Source organism: Camelina sativa, chromosome 3 (genome assembly GCF_000633955.1).
Source record: "Camelina sativa cultivar DH55 chromosome 3, Cs, whole genome shotgun sequence".
NCBI classification, from domain to species: domain Eukaryota; kingdom Viridiplantae; phylum Streptophyta; class Magnoliopsida; order Brassicales; family Brassicaceae; genus Camelina; species Camelina sativa.
In genome coordinates, this window is record NC_025687.1 from 36365 (window position 1) to 51656 (window position 15292).

General features: G+C 35.2%; 2 protein-coding genes and 1 pseudogene across 5 annotated transcripts in view; 1 reads left to right on the forward strand and 2 right to left on the reverse strand.

Annotated features, from left to right (window-relative positions):
- On the forward strand, nt 707-3168 carry LOC104758252 (COP9 signalosome complex subunit 7). 2 transcript variants are annotated; one of them, XR_762660.1, is made up of 8 exons: nt 707-1037; nt 1368-1443; nt 1537-1715; nt 1818-1862; nt 1971-2041; nt 2144-2282; nt 2781-2852; nt 2941-2961. XR_762660.1 is itself a non-coding variant. In XM_010481080.2 (8 exons), exons 1-8 carry the CDS (start codon nt 879-881, stop codon nt 2963-2965), a joined length of 783 nt encoding a protein of 260 aa, XP_010479382.1. In that variant the 5' UTR covers nt 707-878; the 3' UTR covers nt 2966-3168. The 2 variants fall into 2 exon arrangements, 1 of the variants encoding a protein (XP_010479382.1); XM_010481080.2 differs by having other exon boundaries at nt 2764-2852; nt 2941-3168.
- LOC104758264 lies at nt 5105-6966 on the reverse strand (annotated as a pseudogene).
- Nucleotides 9070-15292, reverse strand: part of LOC104758274 (CCR4-NOT transcription complex subunit 1) — a 14147-nt gene continuing 7924 nt past the window's right edge. For all 3 annotated transcript variants that reach the window (XM_010481115.2, XM_019242496.1, XM_019242494.1), the window contains 23 exons: nt 14835-14930; nt 14566-14718; nt 14226-14408; nt 13924-14150; nt 13723-13825; nt 13511-13639; nt 13382-13426; nt 13006-13200; nt 12668-12794; nt 12483-12583; nt 12030-12164; nt 11869-11952; nt 11546-11692; nt 11325-11456; nt 11164-11211; nt 10931-11077; nt 10800-10861; nt 10458-10611; nt 10161-10352; nt 9970-10074; nt 9750-9884; nt 9447-9647; nt 9070-9368 (listed from right to left, as the gene is read on the reverse strand). In XM_010481115.2, the coding sequence (XP_010479417.1) occupies nt 9117-9368; nt 9447-9647; nt 9750-9884; nt 9970-10074; nt 10161-10352; nt 10458-10611; nt 10800-10861; nt 10931-11077; nt 11164-11211; nt 11325-11456; nt 11546-11692; nt 11869-11952; nt 12030-12164; nt 12483-12583; nt 12668-12794; nt 13006-13200; nt 13382-13426; nt 13511-13639; nt 13723-13825; nt 13924-14150; nt 14226-14408; nt 14566-14718; nt 14835-14930 (3153 nt within the window). In that variant the 3' untranslated portion in view covers nt 9070-9116. The remainder of the gene's footprint in view (nt 9369-9446; nt 9648-9749; nt 9885-9969; nt 10075-10160; nt 10353-10457; nt 10612-10799; nt 10862-10930; nt 11078-11163; nt 11212-11324; nt 11457-11545; nt 11693-11868; nt 11953-12029; nt 12165-12482; nt 12584-12667; nt 12795-13005; nt 13201-13381; nt 13427-13510; nt 13640-13722; nt 13826-13923; nt 14151-14225; nt 14409-14565; nt 14719-14834; nt 14931-15292) is intronic.

A 15292-nucleotide genomic window follows, 5' to 3' on the forward strand; every position in this document is an offset into this window, starting at 1 on the left:
TTTTTTTTTTTTTTTTTTTGTGGCGTAGGAATATATATATATGTATTTGTTCTCTCTTCAATTCTTTGCTGATCTGAAATTACTATGGATGGATTTGTGTTTGTTCTCTTGAATTCTTGTTTGCTTTTAAAGCTGTGTTTTGCTGATTACCTACTTATTCTTCCCTTGGTTGCAGCTTCAAGGAAGTACAAATTCGATGTACCTGGATTTACTACGCTTGTTTGCCCATGGCACCTGGGCTGACTACAAATGTTCGATTCCTTTCATCCAGCTCTCTCTTTTTTTTCTTTTTTTTTTTTTTTCCTTTTCAAAATTTTTAAAATCGGTTTCATCTGCACTCTCTAGGCAATGCTACCCGTTTTCCCCAGTTGGCTCCTGACCAAATTCTGAAGCTGAAGCAGCTCACTGTGCTTACCCTTGCTGAGTCTAACAAGGTTTTGCCCTATGATACACTAATGGTAGAGTTGGATGTTACCAATGTCCGTGAGCTCGAGGACTTTCTTATCAATGAATGCATGTACGCTGTGAGTTTTTCTTCCTTTTTTCTCCACTTCTGAGTATATCTCTATTTTTTTTAATTGCTGTCACACACACACACAGACTACTTACTGGTGCTATTTTTCCAGGGTATTGTTANGAATAGTTAAATCTTGAGCTATTTATTATTTTACGAAGAAGAAAAAAAAAAAAAAAAGGAAGAAAATCTAGAAGAATTAGGAGAGACTACGAGACGGCACCACATGTATAAAAACTAAAAAGGAAGGGGGCACAGAGAGAGAGAAGAAGAGAGAGAGAAGAAGAGAGAGTTGTTGGGGGATCCTACTAGTAAACAAACCCTAAAGGAAGGAAGGAAGGAAGGAAGCATCGCGAAATCGAAGATGGATATCGAGCAGAAGCAGGCGGAGATCATCGATCAGCTGGTTAACCGAGCTTCTACTTGCAAAGGCGACGCTCTTTGTCCAATCATCATCGAAGCTACATCGCATCCTTGTCTATTTGCCTTCTCCGAGATTTTGGCTCTACCCACTGTTGCCGAGGTACGCTACGCTACGCTGCTGCTTTTAATTTCTCCGTTAGGGTTTTTCTTGTTTTGACCAATTAAATTTATATATAAACGCTTAGTTTTCTGTTGGCTTTATATATTTATATATACTAGACTAGATATGAATTGGTGTTTGTTCTTTGCTCAACTTTTTTTTTTTTTTTTTTTTNTGGCGTAGGAATATATATATATGTATTTGTTCTCTCTTCAATTCTTTGCTGATCTGAAATTACTATGGATGGATTTGTGTTTGTTCTCTTGAATTCTTGTTTGCTTTTAAAGCTGTGTTTTGCTGATTACCTACTTATTCTTCCCTTGGTTGCAGCTTCAAGGAAGTACAAATTCGATGTACCTGGATTTACTACGCTTGTTTGCCCATGGCACCTGGGCTGACTACAAATGTTCGATTCCTTTCATCCAGCTCTCTCTTTTTTTTCTTTTTTTTTTTTTTCCTTTTCAAAATTTTTAAAATCGGTTTCATCTGCACTCTCTAGGCAATGCTACCCGTTTTCCCCAGTTGGCTCCTGACCAAATTCTGAAGCTGAAGCAGCTCACTGTGCTTACCCTTGCTGAGTCTAACAAGGTTTTGCCCTATGATACACTAATGGTAGAGTTGGATGTTACCAATGTCCGTGAGCTCGAGGACTTTCTTATCAATGAATGCATGTACGCTGTGAGTTTTTCTTCCTTTTTTCTCCACTTCTGAGTATATCTCTATTTTTTTTAATTGCTGTCACACACACACACAGACTACTTACTGGTGCTATTTTTCCAGGGTATTGTTAGAGGTAAACTGGATCAATTGAAAAGATGCTTCGAGGTGTGTTTTCTGTCTCCTTTTTCCTATATATAACCAACCATTGTGCTTTGTTTTTCTCTTTTTATGATCGTCTCTTTGATCCTCATCATGTCACCTTTAAACTTGCAGGTTCCGTTTGCAGCTGGTAGGGATCTAAGGCCAGGACAATTAGGGAATATGTTACACACATTGTCAAACTGGTTATTTTCTTCTTCCCACTGCTCTTGAGNATTTCCCACTGCTCTTAGACTTCTATGTTACCTTAGTCTGTTAATGTGTTGTTGGCGCAAAATGATGTGCAGGATGAACACGTCGGAGAATCTGCTTGTTTCAATACAAGACAAGATCAAATGGGCGGACAATATGAGTGAGATGGACAAAAAACATCGTAAGGAAGTGGAAGAAGGGCTGGAAGATGTGAAGAAGTCTCTGTCCTTGAAGGTCAGTGATCGGTTTTGGAGGCCTAACGACTTTACTTTTCCCTACTACTAAGTATATTATGTAAACTAATTATGGTTTCATCTTCCGAGAAATATAGTGGGTTTATTACCAGTTTAGGTCTATGTAAGGGGGATAGGATAAACTTGATTAAATCTCAAGGTATCTGAGATTTGATAGTCCAGTACTATCATTGATCAAAAAGTTATGTTTCGAAATATTTACTGAATCAGCTGTGGCAACTCTTTTTACAATTTGTCTTGTCACTAGAAATCCTACATGCTGGATATCAATTTTTTATTAATAAATAACAAAAAAAGCAAATCTTGAACGGCTGCTGCGTCAAATTTTAGTGATATGTTAAAGATTGGAATGTTGTACTTGATTGTTGAATGAAATGAAACAAGGTCCACTTAGTTTGATGTGTCTGAATTGTGATTGGAAAGGGTGATGGTCGATGTAGTCTTACTTACGTTGTGGGCAGGGGGATGTTGACTTCAGAGGAAATAAAGACATGTTTGGGGAACCAAGTGGAATGATGGACTACGAAGAAGATGGAATCCGACCAAAGAGGTATGAACCAACAGATATGAGCTATTATGATACTAAGCATGTTCAAGTATGAGATGCTAACCCACACACAATAATCTTTGGAACGCAGGAGGCGGCATCCAGTAACAAGGTAGAGGTGCGAGACGGAGCAAATGGACGGTGTGGACTGATATTGCATTTACCGAGAGTAGATTATGCGGATTTTTCAACATTTAAGACTATCATGTGTTCTCTATCTCACCACAACCCCTTGTTTTGTCTAGATTTCCCGTTCAAATTAACAAATTTGGTATTTCTTTTTTACAATATAAGTCTTATGAATCTGAAAGATGTCACACGTTGGAATCTAGAATACAGTTACTGAGTCAAGCAAGGGAAGTCTAGCTGACAGATTTATTATGTCAGTGTCGTCTTGATTGGGGGAGAAAGAACTGTTGAAGAAATCCTCGAAAAGTTAAGGATTAGTAACCCGTTTTAGAATTGAGTGTCGCCTAGTCATCTCCCATCAGATGCTGGTGAATCCAATACAGAACCGAGCCCCATCCTTGAGTTTTACTCAAATGTTTGAAATTGCTTGGAAATGCCTTACTATAATAGAACAAATTAAACAACACAAGGTATCTTGCTTCTTTTAGCTGTTTATTCCCCCGGAAGAAGCTCTATTGTCATTTCTTGCTGAACTAAGTTGATTAATACCTCCCTAATAGCTTCAATTTCATGCTAAAAAGCGAATACCTCCCTAAGAGAATTTATCTACGCCCACTTTCTTCTCATATACTATTTGAAGTTACTGAAGTGGTGCAAATGGTGCGAGTGTCGACACTGAAGGAACTGCAGTGGGCTTTGTGAGGCCCATTCTATTTTCCTGTTGGACCAAGGCTTTGATATCCTTTACAGTGGATACTGGATAGTTTGGCCTCAGAATCAAACACATAAGACCGTTCTAGGTAAGTTTTGAGTGTTATTAGGCCATCATTAACCGGAAAACATCCTTGGTGTTCTAAGCCCAAAAAAATTAGAAAAATAATAAATAGTGGCTTAAAACACTTTTTTTAGTTCTTTATGTAGAACTGATTTAAGCCCAGTTCTTATTTGACATGGCTTCATGTGATTGGACGAGATTTTTTGGAAAAAAAAAATATTTCATTTATATAAGTATACAATTTAAATATTAATTTATAAGTTTTTATAATTGTAATATGTTTAAGAATATTATATTAATTTATAAGTATACAATTGCTTTTATATAAGTAAGCAATTTAAATGTTATTTTATAATTTATAAAATGTTTATAAATATTATATTAATTTATAAGTATACAATTGCTTTTATATAAGTAAGCAATTTAAATGTTATTTTATAATTTATAAAATGTTTATAAATATTATATTAATTTATAAGTATACAATTGCTTTTATATAAGTAAGCAATTTAAATGTTATTTTATAATTTATAAAATGTTTATAAATATTATATTAATTTATAAGTATACAATTGCTTTTATATAAGTAAGCAATTTAAATGTTATTTTATAATTTATAAAATGTTTATAAATATTATATTAATTTATAAGTATACAATTGCTTTTATATAAGTAAGCAATTTAAATGTTATTTTATAATTTATAAAATGTTTATAAATATTATATTAATTTATAAGTATACAATTGCTTTTATATAAGTAAGCAATTTAAATGTTATTTTATAATTTATAAAATGTTTATAAATATTATATTAATTTATAAGTATACAATTGCTTTTATATAAGTAAGCAATTTAAATGTTATTTTATAATTTATAAAATGTTTATAAATATTATATTAATTTATAAGTATACAATTGCTTTTATATAAGTAAGCAATTTAAATGTTATTTTATAATTTATAAAATGTTTATAAATATTATATTAATTTATAAGTATACAATTGCTTTTATATAAGTAAGCAATTTAAATGTTATTTTATAATTTATAAAATGTTTATAAATATTATATTAATTTATAAGTATACAATTGCTTTTATATAAGTAAGCAATTTAAATGTTATTTTATAATTTATAAAATGTTTATAAATATTATATTAATTTATAAGTATACAATTGTTTTTATATGAGTAAACAATTTAAATATTATTTTATAAGTTTTTATAATTTGTAAAATGTTTATGAAAATTATTTCACTATATCTTTATTCTAAGAACACCATAATTAGTTCTCCCATTTTTTTTACCTATGATCTTAACAACTGATCTAACATTATTTTCACTATATATTTAATCTAAGAACACAAAAAAAAGTTCTCCCATTAATGATGCCCTTAACACATTTTGCCATTGTAAATGAATATTTCAATGTTTTGTGCAATGGAATATGGATACAAGTACATATGCCTCAAGATTAGTATCACCTCTTTAACAGACTTTGATATTGACACCAAGACTTTGCAACTGATCAACATGGACTTGTCTCCTTGGTGATTTGAGCCATAAGCAAGAGATCCTGGCAAATGCAGCTTGGCTTGCATAGTGGACCTTGCAAGCCAAACTCAACTCTGGCAACACATCCACGGATGAAGCATCACCGCCTATGTTTTGAGGCTCATCATACCCAGCCAGATCTGACTCAGTTACCACCACTACCGACCCATCATCAAAAACTGCAACAACTGTTTCTCAGCCGGACTTCCTAAGCTTGTTCGCTTCACAATCAGGTTGCTTTCTTTTGCCTTCCTTGCCATTCTGGAACTGTAGAACTCCTTAACAGCCTGCCATTCAAAATATATATGCTTTTCGCAGCTGCAGAAACAAAGCAACCATACTATTTTGTAAAGATGTTAAAGGGGTAGATATTGAAAGCGCACCTTCCACTGAGCAGAAGCAAGTAAGACCCGCGGCCTTATGGACCGAATGTACTCATAAGCACACTCAGGTGTCATTTCCCTGTATTTAACCTATCGGGTAAAATGGGTAAAAGTAAAAAATATATCCTTATTAAGAAGCAAACCAGTATAAGAAAATGGTTGAGAATAGATGGGCAACCAGGTAACAGAGAACAATGGTCGTACTGCGTCCCCGACCAGCCTTGCAGTGAACATAAGTAGTCTTGCCACTTGACGCATTCTCTTGCAAAATAGTAAGAGGAAAAAACGAGTGATAATACAAGACAAGTTTGAATTTTTTTTATTTAAGCGAGAGAATAGAAGATGATGAAACTTACCGTGAATAAAATTCACAGCTTGGCAAATATCAGTGATCGAGGGAGCAAAGAGATAATCTCTAGTCGGAATCACTAGGTGCTTGATACCATGAGCCTACAAAAGGTTTCAGGATACGGAAGAAATGAGAGGCATGATAAGGATGATGAGAAGCTTTGAATGGGAACATACATGATAGAGAGATGAGGGAACCAAAGTCTCAAAAGGCTCGTTGAGGGTAATCACGCCATATACACCAAGTTTTTTGAGGAGTGGAACATGAGTGGGGAAAGGCACAGCACCAAGCAAAACATACTGATAAGCCATTTTAACAACACAGAAGGCACACACACAAGGAGAGCATTAAAGGCGGAAACACAAAACATATGAAAGAGCATGTTCCTACCATGTGTTTTATTACCTCATCGACCTGATCCCACCATCGGAATTCTGACTGAAGCATGTTCCTAAGAAGGTTGTATATCAATGTTGGGTAGAATAGTGCGCGACCGCCAGCTCCAACGAGAGCACGTTTCGCATTCCAAACACCTAAATCACTACTTGTACTCGACACAACCCCTCCTAGTAGTCCTATCGATTCCTTCGGATTGCTTTGGCTAATAACAATAATCTCGTCGCCTTCCTCCTTCAATCCTTCGATGTACATGTTTCCCTCCCCAAAGTAACAAAAATTTTACTATCCCCGATTCCTTGAAGATCGAAGAAATGGGTAAACAAACCCTAGAATACAATCCTCCTCAGGAAAAACAAAATTACCACTTCGATTCAACTCTGAAAAGACCAAAACTTTGGAAACCCCTAGCTGGGTTGGACTTGGATCTGCTCTTCTTCTTCAGAGTTGAAATCTTTTCTTGAGTTTTCTCAACAAACCCAGACAGAGAGCCTCACCAGATGCAATGCAATACTCTCCAATTATTTTCATTTTCCTCGTGAAACTTTTTTTAATTTAAAGCAAAAATAAAATAAAAATAATAATTATTTTTTCTTTAAATGCAATTTTGTAACTATTAAATATCGTTAACAGTAGTAGCTTCTATATACTTTGGAGTATATCATTTTTTTTTCTTTTTTTCTTTTTGATAATTTTTTAAAAGATGATATGTTTTTAATTGTATTTAATTTGAGATATGTATGATAAAATTTTATATTTTTATAAAAAATTATGTAAAATATAATAATTACAAGTGATCTAGACTGCTATACATAATAACAGTATAATAATTTTGCTTTAAAATAATTATATATGTTATTACCATACTTTGCTTTCAAAAAAAATATTAATTTTTGTGACATTTTTTAACTTACAAGATACACTTATAAAATATATTTTAGTCTAAATTAAAAGGCACCCAAAATATGACATGGCCTGTGCGACTATGGTTCTGTTCTTTTTCAAGTCGCCCATCCAGCGACGGTGACAGATCAAAACGACACTAACAATGGCAATCAAAAATCAAAACGACAATAGCAACTAAAAGACGATGACGGAACATGTCTATTCCAGCGAGAAAAAGTGTTGCTGAGGAAAGAAAAGAGTCGCCTGAGTTTCTAGCGATCGTCGCGGCAGCTCATTTCAACGCTATCAACTATTTTTCACAATGGTAGTGACTTTCTTTTACAACAATAGTGACTCTCTTTGTTCATTTTTACTATCGCAGTCGCTAGATCAGTGACTTGAAAAAGAATACAGCCTAAATATAATCTGTTTTCGTGACATTAAAATCTTTGCATGAGCATATTTAGTTAGAAGTTGCAAACACATGTCACATTTTGTTTAATACAAGTCTTTTGTATTGTGAGTTGGAGTTGGATCTCAATGGTGATGCTATCTATCTCTCGCGAAGAAACAGAAACCTGAATCAAATCGAACCCGATGGGTGTTTACCAGAAACCCAACTGGACTACTAAAAATATCTGAATGGGTGTAAGACCCCTTTACCAAAATATCTTATCCGAATTTAAACGGGACCCGAACGCTCAGGTCTAATAAAGATGGTCGAAAGAGACATGAATAGTTGGAAGCCCAACGAAAGCACCTAATGAAAAAACGATTTCCCACAACAGCCCATTATTGTCATGATGATTGAAAGATTGTAAAGATAAATTCTTTTCACTTCCTTGTTTTAGCCTATCAATCAGCTGTCTAATAAAATAAAATTTTAATATTATTTATAGAAATTAGAGTTTTGAGTTTATAAGGTTATAGGTCAATTTAGATTTATAAAAGATGATATATGTTTAGATTTTACAACTAAATGATGTTTTACCTAGGTTTCAAGTTTATACAAGATAACTTAGGGTTCACATTTTACAATTAAACGAGATATATGTTGGTTTGGATTTATAAAAGAAAATCAGAATTTATATTTTACAATTAAACTATGTTATATGTCAATTTAGATTTAAAATAAAAATCTTGTCTTAAATTTCACAATTTTTTTTTGTAACAACAAAATATTAGCTCATATGAGTCAATTAAGTAGAAAACTGTTTACATACAAAACATTATGCTGAAATATACACGTTTGGCATACCAAAGAATTTGTACTTACATGGTGGTGTAGATTTATAAAGGATGATTATACATTAAATTTTATAGTAAAGTGAAGTGTAATATATCAGTTTAGATCTATAAATAAAAAGTATTATTTTATATTTTATAATTAAACTATGCTATATATATAGGTTTATAAAATAGAAATAGGTTGTAAATCTAAGAATTATACAAGATTATATATCACTAAAGAGTTATTTAAATTCATACCAAAAAAAAAATTGTTAATGATTTTACTTTTTAAATATGTTTATTACATGTCATAATATATAGTATAATTTCATTAGATAAAACAAGAAGAGGTGAATGTAGTAGACCCAAGTGTTATACCTTGTTCTTGTTCCAAACTAATTTCGAAAGCCACCTTAAGAGCAATACAGCAAAATCCTTTCTTTTTCTTGTAATTAGGAAAAATTATGAATCTTGATGATCAAAGAAAAACTAGACTCCTAAAATCTCTCCTATATTGTTACAACAGAAAGTCAAAATACGCATACACATATACAAGTTTAAAGGCAGGGCTAATGAGAATTGTCGGAGACCCAACCAGAGACCATTCCCTCGTCAACAGGCTTGAGGCCACCACAGGATCTGGCTACAGATTCAAAGAGTTTCTCAATCTCAGGCGCACACCTAATGAAGGCTTGTTTCCAGAAACCATATCTTGGATTCTTGATGAGCTCAATGAATGTGATTAGGAGGCCCCATGGATGTGGCCGGTTCACAATGAGCCTTTCCAACAGAACTCTTGTTATTTGTTCCTGTATGATCTCCTGTTTCATTCAAGCCAAAATCAGATTACCAAACCCCTAATTTATCCACTCAGCTCTTAACAAGCAAAGCAACCTCACCTGGTCAGATTCGAAGAAGAGATAGAGCATGATGAAGGAAAAGTAATGTGTGTGGTTGTTGGGATATCGAAGCTGGTTGGCAATGGCATTAAGGAACAGATAACGTCCTTCCGTATCAAGTTTCATACTTAAATACTTAAACATCTGTAAGGCCACAACATTTTGAGCCTGTGTCTCACCCGCCTGTAGCTGCTGAATAGCCTGTTACGGCAATGTCGATCAATTGCACATTTCATTAACCGCATACATTTGAATAAACTAGACTTTTCTTTTTTTTTAAAGCCATAGTTGTTAAAGCCATACCTGCATTCCAGTATATAGCACAAGCGAGTTGATCAATGGTACACTGTAACGTGTTCCAGCTGAAGTAGCCTCGCTTGACGAGAGAAGTAACTTCTGTTTCAGCTCACTAAGGAAAGTTGAATTCTGTTGCCTCGACTGCAGAAAATTATAAGAGTGTTATCTGAAATATAATAATCTCACAAACCCCAAAGAATAAACAAGTAAACTGAAGAACCATTACCATAAGATACTCATCCACGTCATTTTTCATTTGCTTTCCTTTTAGCGCAGCATCAACCTCGGAAAGGATACAGGGAGCTTCTACAATCTCAGGCAACAAATCAATCTGCAATGAACACGATAAATCAGCCTACAAGAGATATTATTTCTATAGAATTTGAACATGCTGGGCTCTCCACTATCATCTGGAACCTTTAAGTTTGGGGTAGAAGGATCTGGAAGCCTCATGTTCCGTGGAAAAGAACTGAGAATAATATTCCGCATTTGTATGCAACTTGAAGGAATCACATCACAGAAAGTAAAATGATAATCACAGAGAAATTCTGGGAAGTCATGAAGCAGCACCAGTAACACTCTCAATGTCCCTTTGTATAGGAAATGAACCTACGTAATTAATAAACAAACAAGAGAGAGACCACTCTAAGTTACCATCGACTACATCCTTAGGGATCAATGAAACAATATAACAGAAGAGAAAAAAGCACAAACTGGTCCTCCGAGTTCAGCATTTCTTAAAAATGGCTCAAGAAACTGAAGCAAGTCCACCAGCAGGCGTTGAACATATGGCCAACCCTTCTGGCCATTTACTGTAAGTAGTTTGGGCATGAAGCTTCTGTGGCTGACAAGCTCTAGCCATGCAAAGCTGAAAATTTTAAAAGAACCTCAGTGAAGCAGAAATAAATAGGAAAAAAAACCAAATCATAATAAATAAAAGATAAAGAAGACACATATGTCAACCACATGGTACATTTCACGACATATGTATTTGACTGCCCTCATAGTTCCTGAGAGATTCCATTTTCAATAGAAGGAATGGAGGTATATCCTCACCTGAAAGCAGGAATCTTAAGAGGCTGCAACGCGTGAAATGTGTTGGCAAAAGCTGTGAGAACCTGCAACAAAGGATGAATGTTAGTGATACGAATATAATAGCAGATACTTCAAGTAAAAACAAAATGCACCTGAAAGTTTGCACCATCAGTCCCAGGATCCAAGGAACATAAGTCCAGCAGCCAGTTGATGAACAATCGAAAATATGGTTTTGGATTGAGTGATGTCTTTTTATCTTCTGCGTCCTTTTGTATACATCTCACAGTGACAGCCATGATCTGAGACCAGTAATCAATATCAAACCCACTCACCTTTTTGATGATTTCACCCGTAATAGAAAATTATGGTTTATGTGTCCCCTTACCTCCGAAAGAAGAAACAACTTGCTGTTGTACTCCTGCTCAGGGAAATACTGAACAGATTGTCATAAGAAACAAACAAGCCAAAAAAAAAAGCTTAGCAGGCAGTGTATTTTAGGTTTTTTTAATCCACAAGGCACACCATAGAAATTCATGAGCACATTACCTTCAAGATTGAAAAAACAAGCTTTGCATACATATCGATGGCGAGGAATGATGGACTCTGAGCTTGCTGAGGAGATTGCACAGCACCAGAACTTATTTCTTCTGAAGATATACAATGAGCAACAGAAATTTCCTAAAGATAGGAAGGCCAACGTTAATAATGAGGTCTCTCATGATGCTGAAAATATGCGATGGCAAAAATGTCTTAAAAGGTTATCTCACCAGAAGAGTTCGGAAAAAACTCTCTGTCGTATCATCTCCCTTGAGTAATCCAGTCTGATGCAAGTGAAGGACATATTGTGAACAAGCAGTTTCATTTGCACCCGGTAGTTCGCAGATTTGATACCAGCTTTCAAAAAGCGTGGACACCTGCCAACAAAAAGAAGAAGATAAACTACACGCACAACAAACTATGTATGATAATAGCTTCGCCAAAGAATTCGTTCTGTTCGTAGCGAAAATTTATATTCATGCAAATTCCCAATCAACCATTAACAAAAAGTAGTTCACATGAAGTAATGAAAACTAAAATGCGGAATATTTACCCGATCCCGGAATCCCGCAGGATCTGATTCCACATAATCCAAGCTGGTATTCACATCTGTGTTAGAAGTGGTATTGCACGCAACCTAATAACAGAGCTAACATGTCAAAAAAATATACAGTCTCATTACAAGTAACACTCGGTAATGAAATCATCTGAAACCTTTTCATCCTTTTGCCTATCATTGTACTCATTTCCGGTTGCACTATCAGAGAGGCCAGCTGAGTTAGTAACTGGATTTCGTATGATGTCAATTAACTGTTGCAACGACTCAGGAGATCCGGATTTTGAGGCAAGCTACAACCAAAACAATATAAAACTTGAAACATCACAAAAATAATAATGCCAAATTTCACAACGAAAACATTATATTTACACCTAAAAAAATGCAAAACATGTCTAACATAAAAAAAAAAATATTTGCACCTAATCACAATATCGGTCAGTTAGCGTTATGGTGCAGTTTTAGTATAGAAACAATACAACCTAAGCTTCTCCCAATTTGTATGTTTTCAAACCTATTAATCTGCCTTGTTCTTATGACAAGCATTATTGATAATAGAACAAGACTATGTGATTGCAACAGCAAACTAAGAAAAATAATAAAATCGCAACCTTTGCCAGCGCATCAACAAGACTGTGGAGCTCTGAAATGACACTGGACTCTTCAGTGACCAAGGATTGGAGTAGAGAAATAGCAAAGTCAGTTGCGCTCTCTGCATAGCAAACAACTAGTTAGACATGTTCACTTGCCATAAAAAATGTATGTACAAGGACAAAGGATAAGGCCGTCAGCATACTGTTTCTCCCTCCATCAAGATGCTTCGCCATGTGGACATTGTACTCCGCTAGGCTGAGCAACTCGCGTTGAATAAGACCAATAGTAATGTCTTTGTTAAGCTTCCGCTCCTCCTCTGAATAAATCACCTGTATCAAGAAGTTCGAAAAAGAAACAAATCTCATATCAACAACAATTTCAGGAAATATTATCAGTAGCTCCAACTACAGAAAATAAGCTCGATCTGGCGCTTATATGATCGGTTTTATGGCAGAAAATAGTGGCAAATATATGAGAAGTAACTGAACTAATGCCGATAAGAGAAGTGTGATATACAATTTGAAAAGGTTGTAGACATACCCAACTAGTGAGCTCTTTAACGACACGCTTGCAAACATCACGAATAGCAACAAGTATTGCTAGGTTAGCACTGACATGAAGGTTACTTGATGCATTCTCATAAAGAGCCTTGAAAGCTTTTTGAGCGACAGCAAAAGCGGCTTCATCTCTGCTTATACATCTGAGGATAATTTCAGGAACTTCAGAAACTACGGCCTGAAAATAAATGAAACCTCCATTAGCTATGAACTCTTTTGGATTAAATTAGATAGGCAACGATTGGAAAAACCACCAAAAATTCAATAACGTTTGTCTAATTAACTTTATCAATTCTCGGTGCATGTAAAAAATTTACGATTTTGCGCTATAACTACTTAGGCACTAGAAAATAAAGTACCTGAATTTCATCATCTCCTGCATTATTAGCCACTAGTTCCTCCATCTGAAACAGTTATAAGAAGTCACTAAAATATAAAACAGCGAAAAGAAATGCAGAAAGAAAACACGGAATAACCACTTTACTAACCTTCTGAGTAACAATCTGATACTTATCCAGTGCATCTCTCGTGGACAGAGAAGGCTGTGTAATATTAGTTCCACCAACTCGTTCCATGGTAGCAGCTGAAGTCAGTGTCTGCAGTGACGTTCCAATTTCCTTTGGTATAAACAAGAAGCTCAACTTAGTAATTCAATATAACGCTAAGTGAGTCATAAGTTGAAATGCACAGTATATCTCACTTTCATAGCAGCATCAGAGGGTTCAACCAGATTCAATTCTGAGGTTGGCAGTGATTTAGCAAATTGAAGACTGGCTGAGTCACCAGCTGGATCAACTTGTGGGCTTTTTAACACACAGGTAAATTGAAATGTCAACATATCAGCTGTAAAATATGGAAAATTAAGTGAATGGAGTTTTATCAATCTGCAACAACAAAGTACCTCAAAAGCGAGACTGAAGATTCAAAACCATCCACAGAAATATCTGATGGCCGGGAGACCATATCCATCCTAGCATTTCCAGCACTAGACAAAAAGTCAGAAGCAACTTTTCCTGATACTGGACCATAACCACTACCAAGTGCAACATCGCTAGATGAGCTTGATGCAGCAGATAAACCGTGTGAAGTCTGGGTCGACTGCTTTTGCCAAGGATGTTGAACAAAGTCCTGAAAATGCATATGACAAGCTTAGTCATACAAACACAAAACATAGCAGAGGCAACTACCTGTTAAAAACAGCACCTCATAAACTCGCTGCTGAGACAGAGAGAGGTGTCCAGGTTTTGGACGGAGGGATTCGGGAATGAAACTAACGGAATTCTGCGATAGCATATTTGGATCAAAAAAGGAGGATCCAGCACCATCTCTATGCTTTCTCCGTAACAACAATTGCTGAGCAATATCCGCATCAATTGTTTGTATTGCCTGTAGGGACAGAGATATAGAACTATCACTAAACTTATACTGAGGTCCCATCATAAATTCGTAACAAAAGGTATTATCCCTCAACAGAAGTGCCTACACTCCAGTTAAACCTATTGAAACAGAAATAAAAAAGCGGGATAAATTATCTAACAAAAACCTTATCTGTAGCCGCATGTTCAATAGCCGCACAACCCAAATCAAGATTGTCATTGGTGACAAGTTGCACAATTTGTTCAAGAGATTCATTTGCAATATTCAGACCCTGGAGAGAATTCCGTAGATGACCGGATATTGAAGTACGCAAGGGTTCCTACATATACCAAAGAATGCACCAAAAAAATAACAGAAAGAAAAATAGAGTTTGTTGGTTTTTGTAACAAGGCAGAAATATAATTGCATGAATGTAAACGAGATGTAGACAAAAACCTTGCATGTCACATGAGCCAAACTCCCAGCTAAACTCGCAACCATCAAGTGAGCTGCATTATAAATACGTGATTCTTCGGGTTCCATGGAATAATCCTGGAGTCAAAAAGAAAAAAGAATATACGACATATAAATAAGATCAAAAGCCTGGAGATTTTCTGCTGTAGAAACCAACAATAGATGGAACAAAATGGGAATTAAATAATTTATAGTTGTGGAGTGGAGAGCGATGGAAATTAAATTGGAGATAAAAAAAGTATTAGAGGGACACGAGATCAAAAACAGGGAACGTAAAAGTAGAGTAGAAATAAAGAAAAATGATGAGTTTTAGATTAGCCAACCTTCAGCACAAGTTCTTTTGTTGTTTGGCATGCAATACAAACACTTCGCTGCACAATACCAGACACAATCTCCTTGATAGCTCTGTCCATGGCAAGTGGTACCACTCTGAAAATGGA